Raw genomic sequence first — 14,620 nt, forward strand, 5'->3', positions numbered from 1 at the left:
GCACTCTGTTCTCACCCCAGAGTGATCACGCTTACCTCTTAGTTCTGGTAATTTAGCCAAAACTTCAGTCATAACAGTAGCCATATCCTGTAATGTGATTTGTAATGGCCGCCCAGATGTACTCGGCGCTACAATATCACGCACCTCCCGAGCGGGAGATGCAGGTACTGACACGTGAGGCGAGTTAGTCGGCATAACTCTCCCCTCGTTGTTTGGTGAAATTTGTTCAATTTGTACAGATTGACTTTTATTTAAAGTAGCATCAATACAGTTAGTACATAAATTTCTATTGGGCTCCACTTTGGCATTGCAACAAATGACACAGGTATCTTCCTCTGAATCAGACATGTTTAACACACTAGCAAATAAACTTGCAACTTGGAATACAATTCAATTAGAATAATATTAAAAACGTACTGTGCCTTTAAGAAGCACAGAAGATCTATGACAGTTGAAAATTAATAAATTGAAACAGTTATAGCCTCAATCCTTATAAACAACACAACTTTAGCAAAGGTTTAATCCCATTAGCAAAGATAACAAATTCTGAAAGCAGGAAACAAATTACAGAATAAACGTTTTTTGTCTCAGTCAACTATAATTCTCACAGCTCTGCTGAGAGAAATTACCTCCCTCAAAATAAGTTTTGAAGACCCCTGAGCTCTGTAGAGATGAACCGGATCATGCAGGAAATACAATGAGCTGCTGACTGAAATATCTGATGCGTACCAAAAGCGCCAAAAAACGGCCCCTCCCCCTCACACACAGCAGTGAGAGAGAACAGAAACTGTCAGAAAAAAGATTAAGCAACTGCCAAGTGGAAAAATAGTGCCCAAAACATTTATTCACTCAGTACCTCAGCAAATGAAAACGATTTTACATTCCAGCAAAAACGTTAAACATAATTTCTAGTTATTAAACAGCTTTATGTACTTCTTACAGTGTAATTCTAGTGAAGTACCATTCCCCAGAATACTGAAGTGTAAAGTATACATACATGACATTATATCGGTATGGCAGGATTTTCTCATCAATTCCATTGTCAGAAAATAAAAGCTGCTACATACCTCTATGCAGATTCATCTGCCCGCTGTCCCCTGATCTGAAGTTTACCTCTCCTCAGATGGCCGAGAAACAGCAATATGATCTTAACTACTCCGGCTAAAATCATAGCAAAAACTCTGGTAGATTCTTCTTCAAACTCTGCCAGAGAGGTAATAACACACTCCGGTGCTATTTTAAAATAACAAACTTTTGATTGAAGATATAAAACTAAGTATAATCACCATAGTCCTCTCACACATCCTATCTAGTCGTTGGGTGCAAGAGAATGACTGGGAGTGACGTAGAGGGGAGGAGCTATATGCAGCTCTGCTGGGTGAATCCTCTTGCACTTCCTGTTGGGGAGGAGTAATATCCCAGAAGTAATGATGACCCGTGGACTGATCACACTTAACAGAAGAAATCTTCTTTTAAACACCTAAACTTTACCACCTCCTTGCTCTTAATGTAGTCAAAGAATAACTGGGGTTGGAGGGAAGGGAGGTGATATTTAAAAGCTCTGCTGTGGTGCTCTTTGCCGCCTCCTGCTGGGCAGGAGTGATATTCCCAATAGTAATTAGATGATCCGTGGACTCACTGTGTCATTAGAAAGAAATTTATGTTAAAACTTCATTTGTTTACAGAGCACCTCTCTATGCCACCTCCATGATACGAGGCAAAGAACTACTGAGAGGGTAGAAGAAGTGGGAGGGACATTTATTGCTTTGTTTGGGGAGTCTTTGCCTCCTCCTGGTGGTCAAGTTGAGTAATTCCCATAGGTTATGAATGTTCTTGTGGACTCTCACTGCCAATAGAAGGAAAACAATTTTAAAGTGAACTGTCCCTTTAAGATAATACTTTCCAGTGGCAGAACCAGGACACTAGGCTGTGTGTGTAAAACTCTCTCAGGAGCTGTGTGAGATATTCAGATGCTAAATAAATTCCAGGTAACAGGGAGGAGGGCGGGGAGTGATTAACAGAAGGGAAAACTGCAGAGTAAGTTTAGGTTGCTTTATCTCATATTATTCAATGCAGAGCAATGTGACTGTGAAGCTGCAAATTATCAGCAAAGTCCTGAAGATGAGGGAAGATAAACCTGCAAGCACACGGCAGACACTAGAGAACAAAGACATTTTTACCATGCATGTATATGGCACTGACAGTTCTAATTAAAGGGATATAAAACAAGTTGGGATAGAGACAAAATATAATATGTACTTTAATTACTTTACAATTTATACTGCAGTGCCTCGCCATTAACCCTTTCTTTTTAGTTTCTGAATTGTACAGCTCTAACTCCCCCCACACATTTCCTTCTATGGCTGTATCTATATTATTGTTTTGATAAAATGCAAAAGTGCATAGGGATTACCTGCTGGAGCTGCCTATAAGCTGTGAACTCAGATGAAATACAATGCGTGTGTCTAAAGACTAATAAGGGGGGTGGAGTAGACTGCTCCATACAGCATGGCTATAAGTATTTTAGCTTATTTCTGAAAATTATTTTAAAATACTTGCCAGCAATTTTTAAACAATTGTTTTTATGCAAACAATTTTTACTTAATTAGCCCTTTTAGGATATGCACAGATCTCAACCTGTTTTATGGCAAGATAACATGAGTGGACCAACCTCTTTGTGCTTCTCCATGGTGGCATACAGCTTCTGGGAAAGGTCATTAGAAACACTCGGCATTCCAGGCTTCTTCTTGCTTCCACGGCTCAGGCTGCTCTTGTTCTTACTGGTTTTCTTGTTGTTCTTTTTCTTGGCATTTTTGCTGTCACCTTTTCCAACCTGAGACAGAGTGGGGATGAATTAGAGCAACACAGCACTTTGCAAGCGCACCCGTAACGCCACCACAAGCGCACCCGTAACGCCACCACAAGCGCACCCGTAACGCCACCACAAGCGCACCCGTAACAAAACCACAAGCGCACCCGTAACAAAACCACAAGCGCACCCGTAACAAAACCACAAGCGCACCCGTAACACCACCACAAGCGCATACGTACCAAAACCACAAGCGCACAGGTACCATCACCACAAGCACATACGTAACACCACCACAAGCACACACGTAACACCACCACAAGCACACACGTAACACCACCACAAGCACACACGTAACACCACCACAAGCAGACATGAAACAAAATCACAAGCACACATTAGGGCTGGGCGATATGGGCAAAAAATAAAATTGCGTTTTTTTAAAAAGAAAAAAAAAAATTTGCAATTGCGATTTAATTGCGACTTTCTTATAAATGACTAACACCCTAATTTTTCAATAACAAAATTATATAGAACCCAGAAAATTAATGTACATGTTTCTCAATGTCCAATACACTCTGGGAGCATAAAAATACAAACCATGTGTGTGTCATATATATATATATATATATATATACATATATACATACACACACACACACACACAGTCACGCACACACATATACAGTGGATATAAAAAGTCTACGCACCCCTGTTAAAATGTCAGGTTTCTGTGATGTAAAAAAAGGAAATAAAAATAAAAAACTAAAATAATATGGTTCTGATCAACTGAAGCTTCATTCTTAAAAGCCCACGAAGTAGAAACTGATCTAGTAGAATGAGCTGTGATTCTCTGAGGCAGGGCCTGACCCGACTCCAAAAAAACCTGATGAAACAAAAACTTTAACCAAGATGCCAAGGAAATGGCAGAAGCTTTCTGACCATTCCTAGGACCAGAAAAGACAACAAATAGACTAGAAGTCTTCCTGAAATCTTTAGTAGCTTCATAATGTAAAACATAACGTAAGGATCTCTCCAAAAAATTCTTAGGATTAGGACACAAAAAGAGGGGACAACAATTTCCCTATTAATGTTGTTAGAATTCACAACTTTAGGTAGAAATTTAAATGAAGTCCACAAAACTGCCTTATCTTGAGGAAAAATCAGAAAAGGTGACTCACAAGAAAGAGCAGATAATTCAGAAACTCTTCTAGCAGAAAAGATAGCCAAAAGGAACAACACTTTCCAAGAAAGTAGTTTAATATCCAAAGAATGCATAGGCTCAAAAGGAGGAGCCTGTAAAGCCTTCAAAACCAAAGACTCCAAGGAGGAGAGATTGATTTAATGACAGGCTTGATACAGACCAAAGCCTGTATAAAACAGTGAATATCAGGAAGCTTAGCAATCTTTCTGTGAAAAAAAAAACAGAAAGAGCAGAGATTTGTCCCTTCAAAGAACTTGCAGACAAACCTTTATCCAAACCATCCTGAAGAAACTAACATTCGAGGAATTCTAAAAGAATGCCAGGAGAATTTATGAGAACACCATGAAATATAAGTCTTCCAAACTCAATAATAAATCTTCCTAGAAACAAATTTACGAGCCTGTAACATAGTATAAATCACTGAGTCAGAGAAACCTCTATGACTAAGCACTAAGCGTTCAATTTCCATACCTTCAAATTTAATGATTTGAGATCCTGATGGAAAAACGGTCCTTGAGACAGGTCTGGTCTTAAAGGAAGTGGCCAAGGTTGACAACTGGACATCCGGACAAAATCCGCATTCCAGAACCTGTGAGGCCATGCTGGTGCTACCAGAAACACAAACGAATGTTCCATGATGATCTTGGAGATCACTCTTGGAAGAAGAACTAGAGGCGGAAAGATATAAGCAGGTTGGTAAAACCAAGGAACTGCTAACGCATCCACCGACTCTGCCTGAGGATCCCTGGACCTGGACAGGTACCTGGGAAGCTTCTTGTTTAGATGGGAAGCCATCAGATCTATTTCTGGAAGACGCCACATCTGAAAAAACACATCTGGATGGAGCGGCCACTTCCCCGGATGTAAAGTTTGATGGCTGAGATAATCCGCTTCCCAACTGTCTACACCTGGGATATGTACCACAAAAATTAGAAAAGAGCTGGATTCTGCCCAAGCAAGTATCCGAGATACTTCTTTCATAGCTAGGAAACTGAGTCCCACCCTGGTGATTGACATATGTCACAGTTGTGATATTGTCTGTATGAAAACAAATGAATGGTTCTCTCTTTAACAGAGGCCAAAACTGAAGAGCCCTGAAAATAGCACAGAGTTATAAACTATTGATTGGTAACCTCACCTCTTGAGATTTCCAAACCCCTTGTGCTGTCCGAGATCCCCAGACAGCTACCCAACCTGAAAGACTTGCATCTGTTGAGATTACAGTCCAGGTTGGACAAACAAAAGAGGCCCCTTGAATTATACAGTGGTGATATGACCACCAAGTCAGAGAAAGTTGAACATTGGGATTTAAGGATATTAATTGAGATATCTTTTTATAATGCCTGCACCATTGATTCAGCATACAAAGCTGGAGAGGCCTCATATGAAAACGAGCAAAGGGGATCTCGTCCGATGCTGCAGTCATGAGACCTAAAACCTCCATGCACATAGTCACTGAAGGGAATGATTAAGACTAAAGGTTCTGACAAGCTGAAACCAATTTCATTTGTCTCTTTTCTGTTAGAGACAGATTCATGGACACTGAATCTATCTGGAAACCTAAAAAGGTGACCCTTGTCTGAGGAATCGAGGAACTTTTTGGTAAATTGATCCTCCAACCATGTCTTTGAAGAAACAACACTAGTTGAATCGTGTGAAATTCGGCAAAATGTAAAGACTGAGCTAGTACCAAGATATTGCCCAAATAAGGAAACACCACAATACCCTGTTCTTTGATTACAGAGAATAGGGCACCGAGAACTTTTGAAAAAATTCTTGGAGCTGTCGCTAGGCCAAATGAAAGAGCAACAAATTGGTAATGCTTGTCTAGAAAAGAGAATCTCAGAAACCGATAGTGGTCTGGATGAATCGGAATATGAAGATATGCATCCTGTAAGTCTATCGTGGACAGAATAGTCCATATAGTCACCATTTTGAAAGTTTGCACTCTTACAAAACGGTTCAAAATGTTCAGATCCAGAACTGGCCTGAATGAATTTTCTTTATTTGGGACAATGAATAGATTTGAATAAAACCCCAAACCCTGTTCCTGAAACGGAACTGGTATAATTACCCCTGAAAGCTCTAGATCTGAAACACACTTCAGAAAAGCCTGAGCCTTCACTGAATTTGCTGGAACGTGTGTGAGAAAAAAATCTCACACAGGAGGTCTTACTCTGAATCATATTCGATACCCTTGAGAGACAATGCTCTGAATCCAATGATTTTGGACAGAATCTGCCCAAATGTTTTGGAAAAAAATTTAATCTGCCCCCCCCACCAGCTGAGCTGGAATGAGACTTGGGGGCTGTGTTTGGTTTCTTAAAAGTCTTGGATTTATTCCAACTTGAAGAGGGTTTCCAATTGGAACCAGATTCTTTGGGGGAAGGATTGGCTTTCTGTCCCTTATTCTGTTGAAAAGAACGAAAACTATTAGAAGCTTTAGATTTAACCATAGATCTTCTCTCCAGTAACAGTTGAAATTATTGAATCCAGCTGAGAACCAAATAAATTGTTACCTTGGAAAGAAAGAGATAGTAATCTCGACTTAGATACCATGTCAGCATTCCAATATTTGAGCCACAAAGCTCTTCTAGCTAAAATAGCTAAAGATTTAACATCAATTTTGAGAATATCAAAAATAGCATCACAGATAAAATGATTAACATGTTGAAGGAAGCGAACAATGCTAGACAAATCAGGATCTGTTTCCTGTTGCGCTAAACTTTCCAACCAAAAAGTTGATGCAGCTGCAACATCAGCCATAGAAATGGCAGGCCTGAGAAGATAGCCAGAATATAAATAAGCTTTCCTTAGATAAGATTCAAGTTTCCTATCTAAAGGGTCCTTAAAGGAAATACTAGGAAGGATACAACTTTTTAAACCTAGCAGTAGGAATAAAAAGTACCAGGCCAAAAGACACTTCTCGTGCCAATTACAGAACCCAGCAAAAAAGACCCTACTCATGTACATGCTGATGGGTGCGAAATTTCTGATCCCTGCTCACTGGAAATCGACAGTGGTGCCCTCAGTGGCAGACTGGAAGCAGAGAGTTTGCGACCTCCTGCGGCTGGAGAGATATCATTACATGCTTATAGAAAAACTTGATGTACATGAAACACTACTCCAGATGTGGAATGGGGGAGCACGTGCCCTCTAGATGAGTTTCGGCCCTTTTGGGCTTGCTCCAAATGACTTTTTGCCGGCTCCATTCTCCCTACCCCTGCTTTACGGATGCCTCCCCCCCAAAAAAAACCTGACGCGTGTGGCCCTGCCCCTGGCCTGATTCGTTAATTTGTTTCTCTATTGATACCTATACATCTATAGTGCATGTCGCTTTAAGTTAATAATAGCTATTTAATATATACTTCTACAGATTTAGCGGAATGTAGAGTGGTAAGGAAAATTGGAAAAGATAGAGCTTACGTTTCTATTACTATTTTGCACCAAGATAAACAACCGTGGCTAATATTGAGGTTATATGCGCCTTCTACCTGTGTGTGATTTTATTCCCTGCTTTATGTACTTATGTATTGAATGTAATGGTGGAAACTGTATGTTTTGAATTCGCACTTGTGGTGCATGTATCTTTGTACACGTTTATTTTCAAATAAAGCTCTTAAAAATTAAAAAAAAAAAAAAAAAAAAAAAAAAAAAAAAGTACCAGGCCTATTCCATTCCTTTGAAATCATATCAGAAATAGCATCAGGAATTGGGAAAACCTCTGGAGTAACCACAGGAGGTTTATAAACAGAATTTAAACGTTTACTAGTTTTAATATCAAGAAGACTAGTTTCCTTAATATCCAAAGTAATCAACACCTCTTAAAAAGGAACAAATAGACTCCCATCTTAAAGAGATAAGTAGATTTGTCAGTTTTAATATCTGAGGTAGGATCTTCTGAATCAGATAGATCCTCATCAGAGGAGGATAAATCAGTATATTGTCGGTCATTTGAAATTTCATCAACTTTATGAGAAGTTTTAAAAGAACTTTTACGTATATTAGAAGGCGGAATAGCAGACAAAGCCTTCTGAATCGTATCAGCAATAAAATCTTTTATATTCACAGGGATATCATGCACATTAGACGTTGACTGTTACATACTACCGCTGGAGATATAATCTCTGCTAATTTACAACAGATACACTTATCTTTGGTTGCACTCATTTTTTGGGACACATTTATCCTTTAAGGATTTAAGATTGGCAGGATGCAGGCACTGACGTGACAGAGACTGAGGGGTTTATTTTTTTTTTATGTTTAGGAAGGATTAACCTATTTTATTATTTCAAATGTGGCTCATTTTATGTTTTATTGGTAAGTCTGTGTGTTTAAAAACAGAATTTATGCTTACCTGATAAATTACTTTCTCTTGCGGTGTATCCAGTCCACGGATTCATCCTTTACTTGTGGGATATTCTCATTCCCTACAGGAAGTAGCAAAGAGAGCACACAGCAAGGCTGCCCATAAGTCTGTGTGTTTAAAATGTGGGTACATTTTTAAATTACTTTGTTTGGCTCTCAGTTTGGCAGTATACTCTCTTAAGAGTGAGAGACTGTTTTCTCTAGGATTATTAGGCTTTTAGTATTTTAGCGTTAGTGACGGTTCCTTTAGCTGTATTGGGAACGCGCGCTTGTGTGTGTGGCGCAGTTCCCTTCAGCTGGTCATGTGACTTGCCTGCGCTTCCGCTCTATGCATATGAACAGAGCTGCGGTTCGTGTTGGAGACGATTTCAGAGTCCTCTGAAGAGGGAGAGGAAAGAGAGAGAAAGGAGAGAGAGAGAGAAAGGAAGGGGGGAGAGAGAGAAAGGAGAGAGAGAGAAAGGAAGGGGGGAGAGAGAGAGAGAGAAAGGAAGGGGGTAGAGAGAGAGAGAGAGAGAAAGGAAGGGGGGAGAGAGAGAGAGAAAGGAAGGAGAGAGAGAAAGGAAGGAGAGAGAGAGAGGAAGGAGAGAGAGAGAGGAAGGAGAGAGGGAGGGGGGGGGAGAGAGAGAGAGAGGAAGGGGGAGAGAGAGAGAGAGAGGAAGGGGGAGAGAGAGAGAGAGAGAGAGAGAGAGAGGGAGAGAGAGAGAAAGGGAGAAAGAGAGGGAGAAAGGGAGAAAGAAAGGGAGAAAGAAAGGGAGAGAGGGAGAAAGAGGGAGAAAGAGAGAAAGAGGGAGAAAGAGAGAAAGAGAGAGAGAAAGAAAGAGAGAGAGAGAAAGAGAGAGAGAGGGGGAGAAGGAGAGAGGGGGAGAAGGAGAGAGGGGGAGAAGGAGAGAGGGGGAGAAGGAGAGAGGGGGAGAAGGAGAGAGGGGGAGAAGGAGAGAGGGGGAGCAGGAGAGAGGGGGAGCAGGAGAGAGGGGGAGCAGGAGAGAGAGGGAGCGAGAGGGGGAGCGAGAGGGGGAGAGGGGGAGAAGGAGAGAGAGGGGGAGAAGGAGAGAGAGGGAGCGAGAGAGGGAGAGAGAGGGAGCGAGAGAGGGAGCGAGAGGGGGAGAAGGAGAGAGAGGGAGCGAGAGGGGGAGAAGGAGAGAGAGGGAGCGAGAGGGGGAGAAGGAGAGAGAGGGAGCGAGAGGGGGAGAAGGAGAGAGAGGGGGAGAAGGAGAGAGAGGGAGCGAGAGGGGGAGAAAGAGAGAGGGAGCGAGAGGGGGAGAAAGAGAGAGGGAGCGAGAGGGGGAGAAAGAGAGAGGGAGCGAGAGGGGGAGAAAGAGAGAGGGAGAGAGAGGGGGAGAAAGAGAGAGAGAGGGAGAGAGAGGGGGAGAAAGAGAGAGAGAGGGGGAGAGAGAGGGGGAGAAAGAGAGAGGGAGAGAGAGGGGGAGAGAAAGAGAGAGGGGGAGAAAGAGAGGGAGGGGGGAGAAAGAGGGGGAGGGGGGAGAGAAAGAGGGAGGGGGGAGAGAAAGAGGGAGGGGGGAGAGAGAGAGGGAGGGGGGAGAGAGAGAGGGAGGGGGGAGAAAGAGAGGAAGGGGGGAGAAAGAGGGGGAGGGGGGAGAGAAAGAGGGGGAGGGGGAGAGAAAGAGGGAGGGGGGAGAGAGAGAGGGAGGGGGGGGGGGAGAGATAGGGGGAGAGGGGGAGAGAGGGAGGGGGAGAGAGAGGGGGAGAGAGAGAGGGGGAGAGAGAGAGGGGGAGAGAGATGGGGAGGGAGAGAGATGGGGAGAGAGGGAGGGGGAGAGAGAGAGGGGGAGAGAGATGGGGAGGGAGAGAGATGGGGAGAGAGGGAGGGGGAGAGAGATGGGGAGGGAGAGAGATGGGGAGAGAGGGAGGGGGAGAGAGGGAGAGAGAGGGAGGGGGAGAGAGAGAGGGGGAGAGAGAGAGAGGGGGAGAGAGAGAGAGGGGGAGAGAGAGAGAGGGGGAGAGAGAGAGAGGGGGAGAGAGAGAGGGGGAGAGAGAGAGGGGGAGAGAGAGAGGGGGAGAGAGAGAGGGAGGGGGAAAGAGAGAGGGAGAGAGAGAGGGAGGGGGAAAGAGGGAGGGGGAAAGAGAGAGGGGGCAAGAGGGAGGGGGCGAGAGGGGGAGGGGGCGAGAGGGGGAGAGGGAGAGGGAGCGAGAGAGAGAGGGAGCGAGAGAGAGAGGGGGCGAGAGAGGGAGGGGGCGAGAGAGGGAGGGGGCGAGAGAGGGAGGGGGCGAGAGAGAGGGAGGGGGCGAGAGAGAGGGAGGGGGCGAGAGAGAGGGAGGGGGCGAGAGAGAGGGAGGGGGCGAGAGAGAGGGAGGGGGGCGAGAGAGAGGGAGGGGGCGAGAGAGAGGGAGGGGGCGAGAGAGAGGGAGGGGGCGAGAGAGAGAGGGGGCGAGAGAGAGAGGGGGCGAGAGAGAGAGGGGGCGAGAGGGAGCGAGAGGGGGAGAGAGAGGGGGAGAGAGGGAGAGGGGGAGAGAAAGAGAGGGAGAGAAATTGAGGGAGGGGGGAGAAAGAGAGGGAGGGGGGGGAGAGAGAGGGAGGGGGAGAGAGGGAGGGAGGGGGGGAGAGGGAGGGAGGGGGGGGAGAGAGAGGGAGGGAGGGGGGGGAGAGAGAGGGAGGGGGGAGAGAGAGGGAGAGAGAGGGAGGGGGGGAGAGAGAGAGGGGGAGGGGGGAGAGAGAGAGGGGGAGGGGGGAGAGAGAGAGGGGGAGGGGGGAGAGAGAGAGGGGGAGGGGGGGAGAGGGGGAGAGAGAGAGGGGGAGGGGGGGAGAGAGAGAGGGGGAGGGGGGGAGAGAGGGAGGGAGGGGGGAGAGAAAGGGGGAGGGGGGGAGAGAGGGAGGGAGGGGGAGAGAAAGGGAGGGGGGAGAGAAAGGGAGGGGGGAAGAGAAAGAGAGGGGGGAGAGAAAGAGAGGGAGAGGGAGGGGGGAGAGGGAGGGGGAGAGGGAGGGGGGAGAGGGAGGGGGGGAGGGAAAGAGAGACAGACCCTCCATGCTGACTTAGACTCAGCTGTGGAATTCTTAAATTGCTTCCCCTTGCTCAAAGACTGACTGGGTTTCCAAGAAGACAGACTGTTCCTGCTTGCAAGAGAGAGAGAGAGAGGAAGTCTTTCGTTTATAAAAGGAAAGAAGATGACTGACATCCTTTAGATCTGATCTTCTAGTCTTGTGGTAAAAAAGAGCCTTTTCCACCTGAAATATCAGAAATGATTTATGCCAGACCAGGACCAAACAAGGTTTTACTCTTGTAAAGAAGTGCCAGAGGCTTAAACTTAGAGGAAACATCAACTGACCTGCTCCATGTCAGACATGACGCTAAAAACAGTTTGATTAAAACAAAAACTGACTGTCACTTTAATAATTTTTTTTCTTTTAAAACTAATTTCCCCAGCAGGTCTATATTAACAATCTGATAAAAGACCACCTCTACAGCTCAGATTAACTGAAGTGCTCCTAACTGAACTACTGAGAAAAACCGCCACAAGATAACCGTAAAAAGATTGCAGAGGACTCTGAAATCTGCTCCAACACGAACCGCAGCTCCGTTCATATGCATAGAGCGGAAGCGCAGGCGAGTCACATGACCAGCTGAAGGGAACTGCGCCACACACACAAGCACGCGTTCCCAATACAGCTGAAGGAACCGTCGCTACCTGAAGGCCACTAACGCCAAAATACTAAAAGCCTAATAAATCCTAGAGAAAACAGTCTCTCACTCTTAAGAGAGTATACTGCCAAACAGAGCCAAACAAAGTAATTTAAAAATGTACCCACATTTTAAACACAGACTTCCCAATAAAACATAAAATGAGCCACATTTGAAATAATAAAATAGGTTAATCCTTCCCAAACATAAAAAAAATAAACCCCTCAGTCTGTCACGTCAGCTCCTGCATCCTGCCAATCTTAAATCCTTAATAAAGGATAAATGTGTCCCAAAAAATTAGTGCAACCATATTTGTGTGAAGTGCAAGCCTCCCACTAGAAGACAAAATGCACTTACCTGCAATCTAGCTGTCCGACAGGGAGATGACGTACAAGGCGTGAAAGAACACATACTCCTTACAGAGACCTGTAGAAAAAGAAAGAACAGAGTAACCAACTCTGGCTTTCTTTAGCTAGGGCAGCAATATGTTAGGAAACAAAGTAAGCACAACCTTACAACTTCCCTGCTGATTAAAAGCCACCACTACTCTGCTGCAGAGATTGACGTGGACTCAGCTAAACCCCAAATCCTTGCTTGCAGGGACAAGTACCCAAAAAAGGAATTAATTTCTTAAGACACCAAACCACCTCCTTCATTGACAGAGGCAAAGTGAATGACACGGGATTATGGGTAGGGGAGTGATATTTAGCAGCCTTGCTGTGGTGCTCTTTGCCGCCAAGAGTGATATTCCCAATAGAAATTGATGACGTTGTGGACTCTCCATATCTTAGAAAAGAGAGAGAGAGAGAGAGAGAGAGAGAGAGGGGGAGAGAGAGGGAGAGAGAGAACGAAAGAGTGAACGAAAGAGAGAAAGAAAGAGAAGAAGGAGAGAAAAGAGAGAAGAGGAGAGAGAAAAGAGAGAGACTATTTCTTATCTACCTGCATGCTCAGCCTATAAGATTTGGTTGTGATTTTAATTAACAGAAACAGCTATTTTGTATATACAAAGAAACCTAAAGAAGAGAGGAAGAAAGAAAAAGAGGGGAGAGAGAGAGAAAGAAAAAAGAAGAAAGGAGTGAGATAGAGAGCGAGAGAGAGAGAGAGAAAGAAAGAAAGACAAAATGTATGCTTACCTGAAATTCTTTTCTTTCCTGGCAGGGAGAGTCCACAAATTAATTCATAACTGTTGAGAATTCAACACCTGGCCACCAGGAGGCGGCAAAGACAACCCAGCCAAATCATTAAGTATCCCTCCCACTTCCCAAACTCCTCCAGTCATTCAGCAGAGGAAACAGAAAAGCAGGAGAAATATAAAGGTTTTTTTGCCTGAAAATAAGCAAAATGCTGCCGCCCAAAAATGTAAGAAATAGGGTGGGTTAGGAAGAAAACATAACTTAGAACGTAAAACAGCCTTATCCGCGTGGAAAACAAGATAAGGGGGAACACACAGAAAAGCAGATAAACTATTTAGAGCAGAATAGCCAACAAAAACAAGACAAAAGTCTAATGTCAACGGAATGTATAGGCTCAAATGGAGCCTGTTGAAGAACGAACAAGATTAATGTTCCACGGAGGAGCAACTGGTTTAAACAAAGGCCTGATTCTAACCAGGGCCTGAACAAAGGACTGAACGTCAGGAAAATAAGCCAATCTTTTGTGCAATAATACAGTAAGGGCAGACACATGACACTTGATAGAACTGGCTGACAAACCATTCTCCAAACCATCATGGAGAAACAAAAGAATCTGAGGAACCCTCACCTTGTGCCAAGGGAAACCTTTCACCCTGATGGTTGATATTGGCTACTGATGTGATGTTGTCCAACTGAAATCTGATAAACCGGACAAACTCAAGTTGAGGCCATGCGATCAGGGCATTGAAGCTTGCTCTCAATTCTAAAATATTTATTGGGAGGACAGACTTAACCTGAATCTCCCAAGATGGTGTCAAGAAGAATGTGCCTTGGGACAGATGATCCTGACAGAGCCATCAGGACAGAAAGTCTCTTGCCAGGTTGTCTAAGACTATCCTTTGAGAAAGGTCCAAGGGGTCTCCGTCCCATTGCCTGAGCATGCATAACTGAAGAGGTCACAGACGGAAGCGAGCAAAAGGAATAGTCCATGGAGGCTACCATGAGACCAATTACTTCCATACACTGTGCCACCGAGGGTCGGACAGAGTAATGTAGAGAAAGGCAGGCGGGAAGAAGTTTGTACTTTCTTACTTCTGTTAAGAAAATAGAGATTGAGTCTATGATCGTCTCCAAAAAACAGATCCAGGTATTTGACACCAAGGAACTCTTCTCCAGATTCACCATCCACCCGTGAGAGCAGAGAATCAACAACAGAGAATCTGTATGGGATCTTGCTAAATGAAAAGATGGCCCCTGAACCAAGATATATCAGGTATGGCACCACCTCAATTCCTTGAGACCTGGCCACTGCCAAAAGAACCCCTAAAACCTTTGTAAAGATTCAAGGGGGGGGTTGAGGCTAGACCAAAAGGGAGAGCCACAAATTTAAAGTGTTTTTCCAGAAAAGCAAAACGCAGAAATTGAAAATGATCCTTGTGAATAGGAACATGAAGGTAAGCGTCCTTCAGGT

At 44.4% G+C, this 14,620-nt stretch overlaps 1 protein-coding gene across 3 annotated transcripts in view; it reads right to left on the reverse strand.

Moving 5' to 3' along the window:
- EP300 (E1A binding protein p300) overlaps positions 1 to 14,620 on the reverse strand; it is a 657,355-nt gene that overhangs the window by 55,056 nt on the left and 587,679 nt on the right. For all 3 annotated transcript variants that reach the window (XM_053721396.1, XM_053721397.1, XM_053721395.1), the window contains exon 30: positions 2,672 to 2,833. In XM_053721396.1, coding sequence (XP_053577371.1) covers positions 2,672 to 2,833 — 162 coding nt within the window. The remainder of the gene's footprint in view (positions 1 to 2,671; positions 2,834 to 14,620) is intronic.

Source organism: Bombina bombina, chromosome 7, assembly GCF_027579735.1.
Source record: "Bombina bombina isolate aBomBom1 chromosome 7, aBomBom1.pri, whole genome shotgun sequence".
Taxonomy (NCBI): Eukaryota; Metazoa; Chordata; class Amphibia; order Anura; family Bombinatoridae; genus Bombina; species Bombina bombina.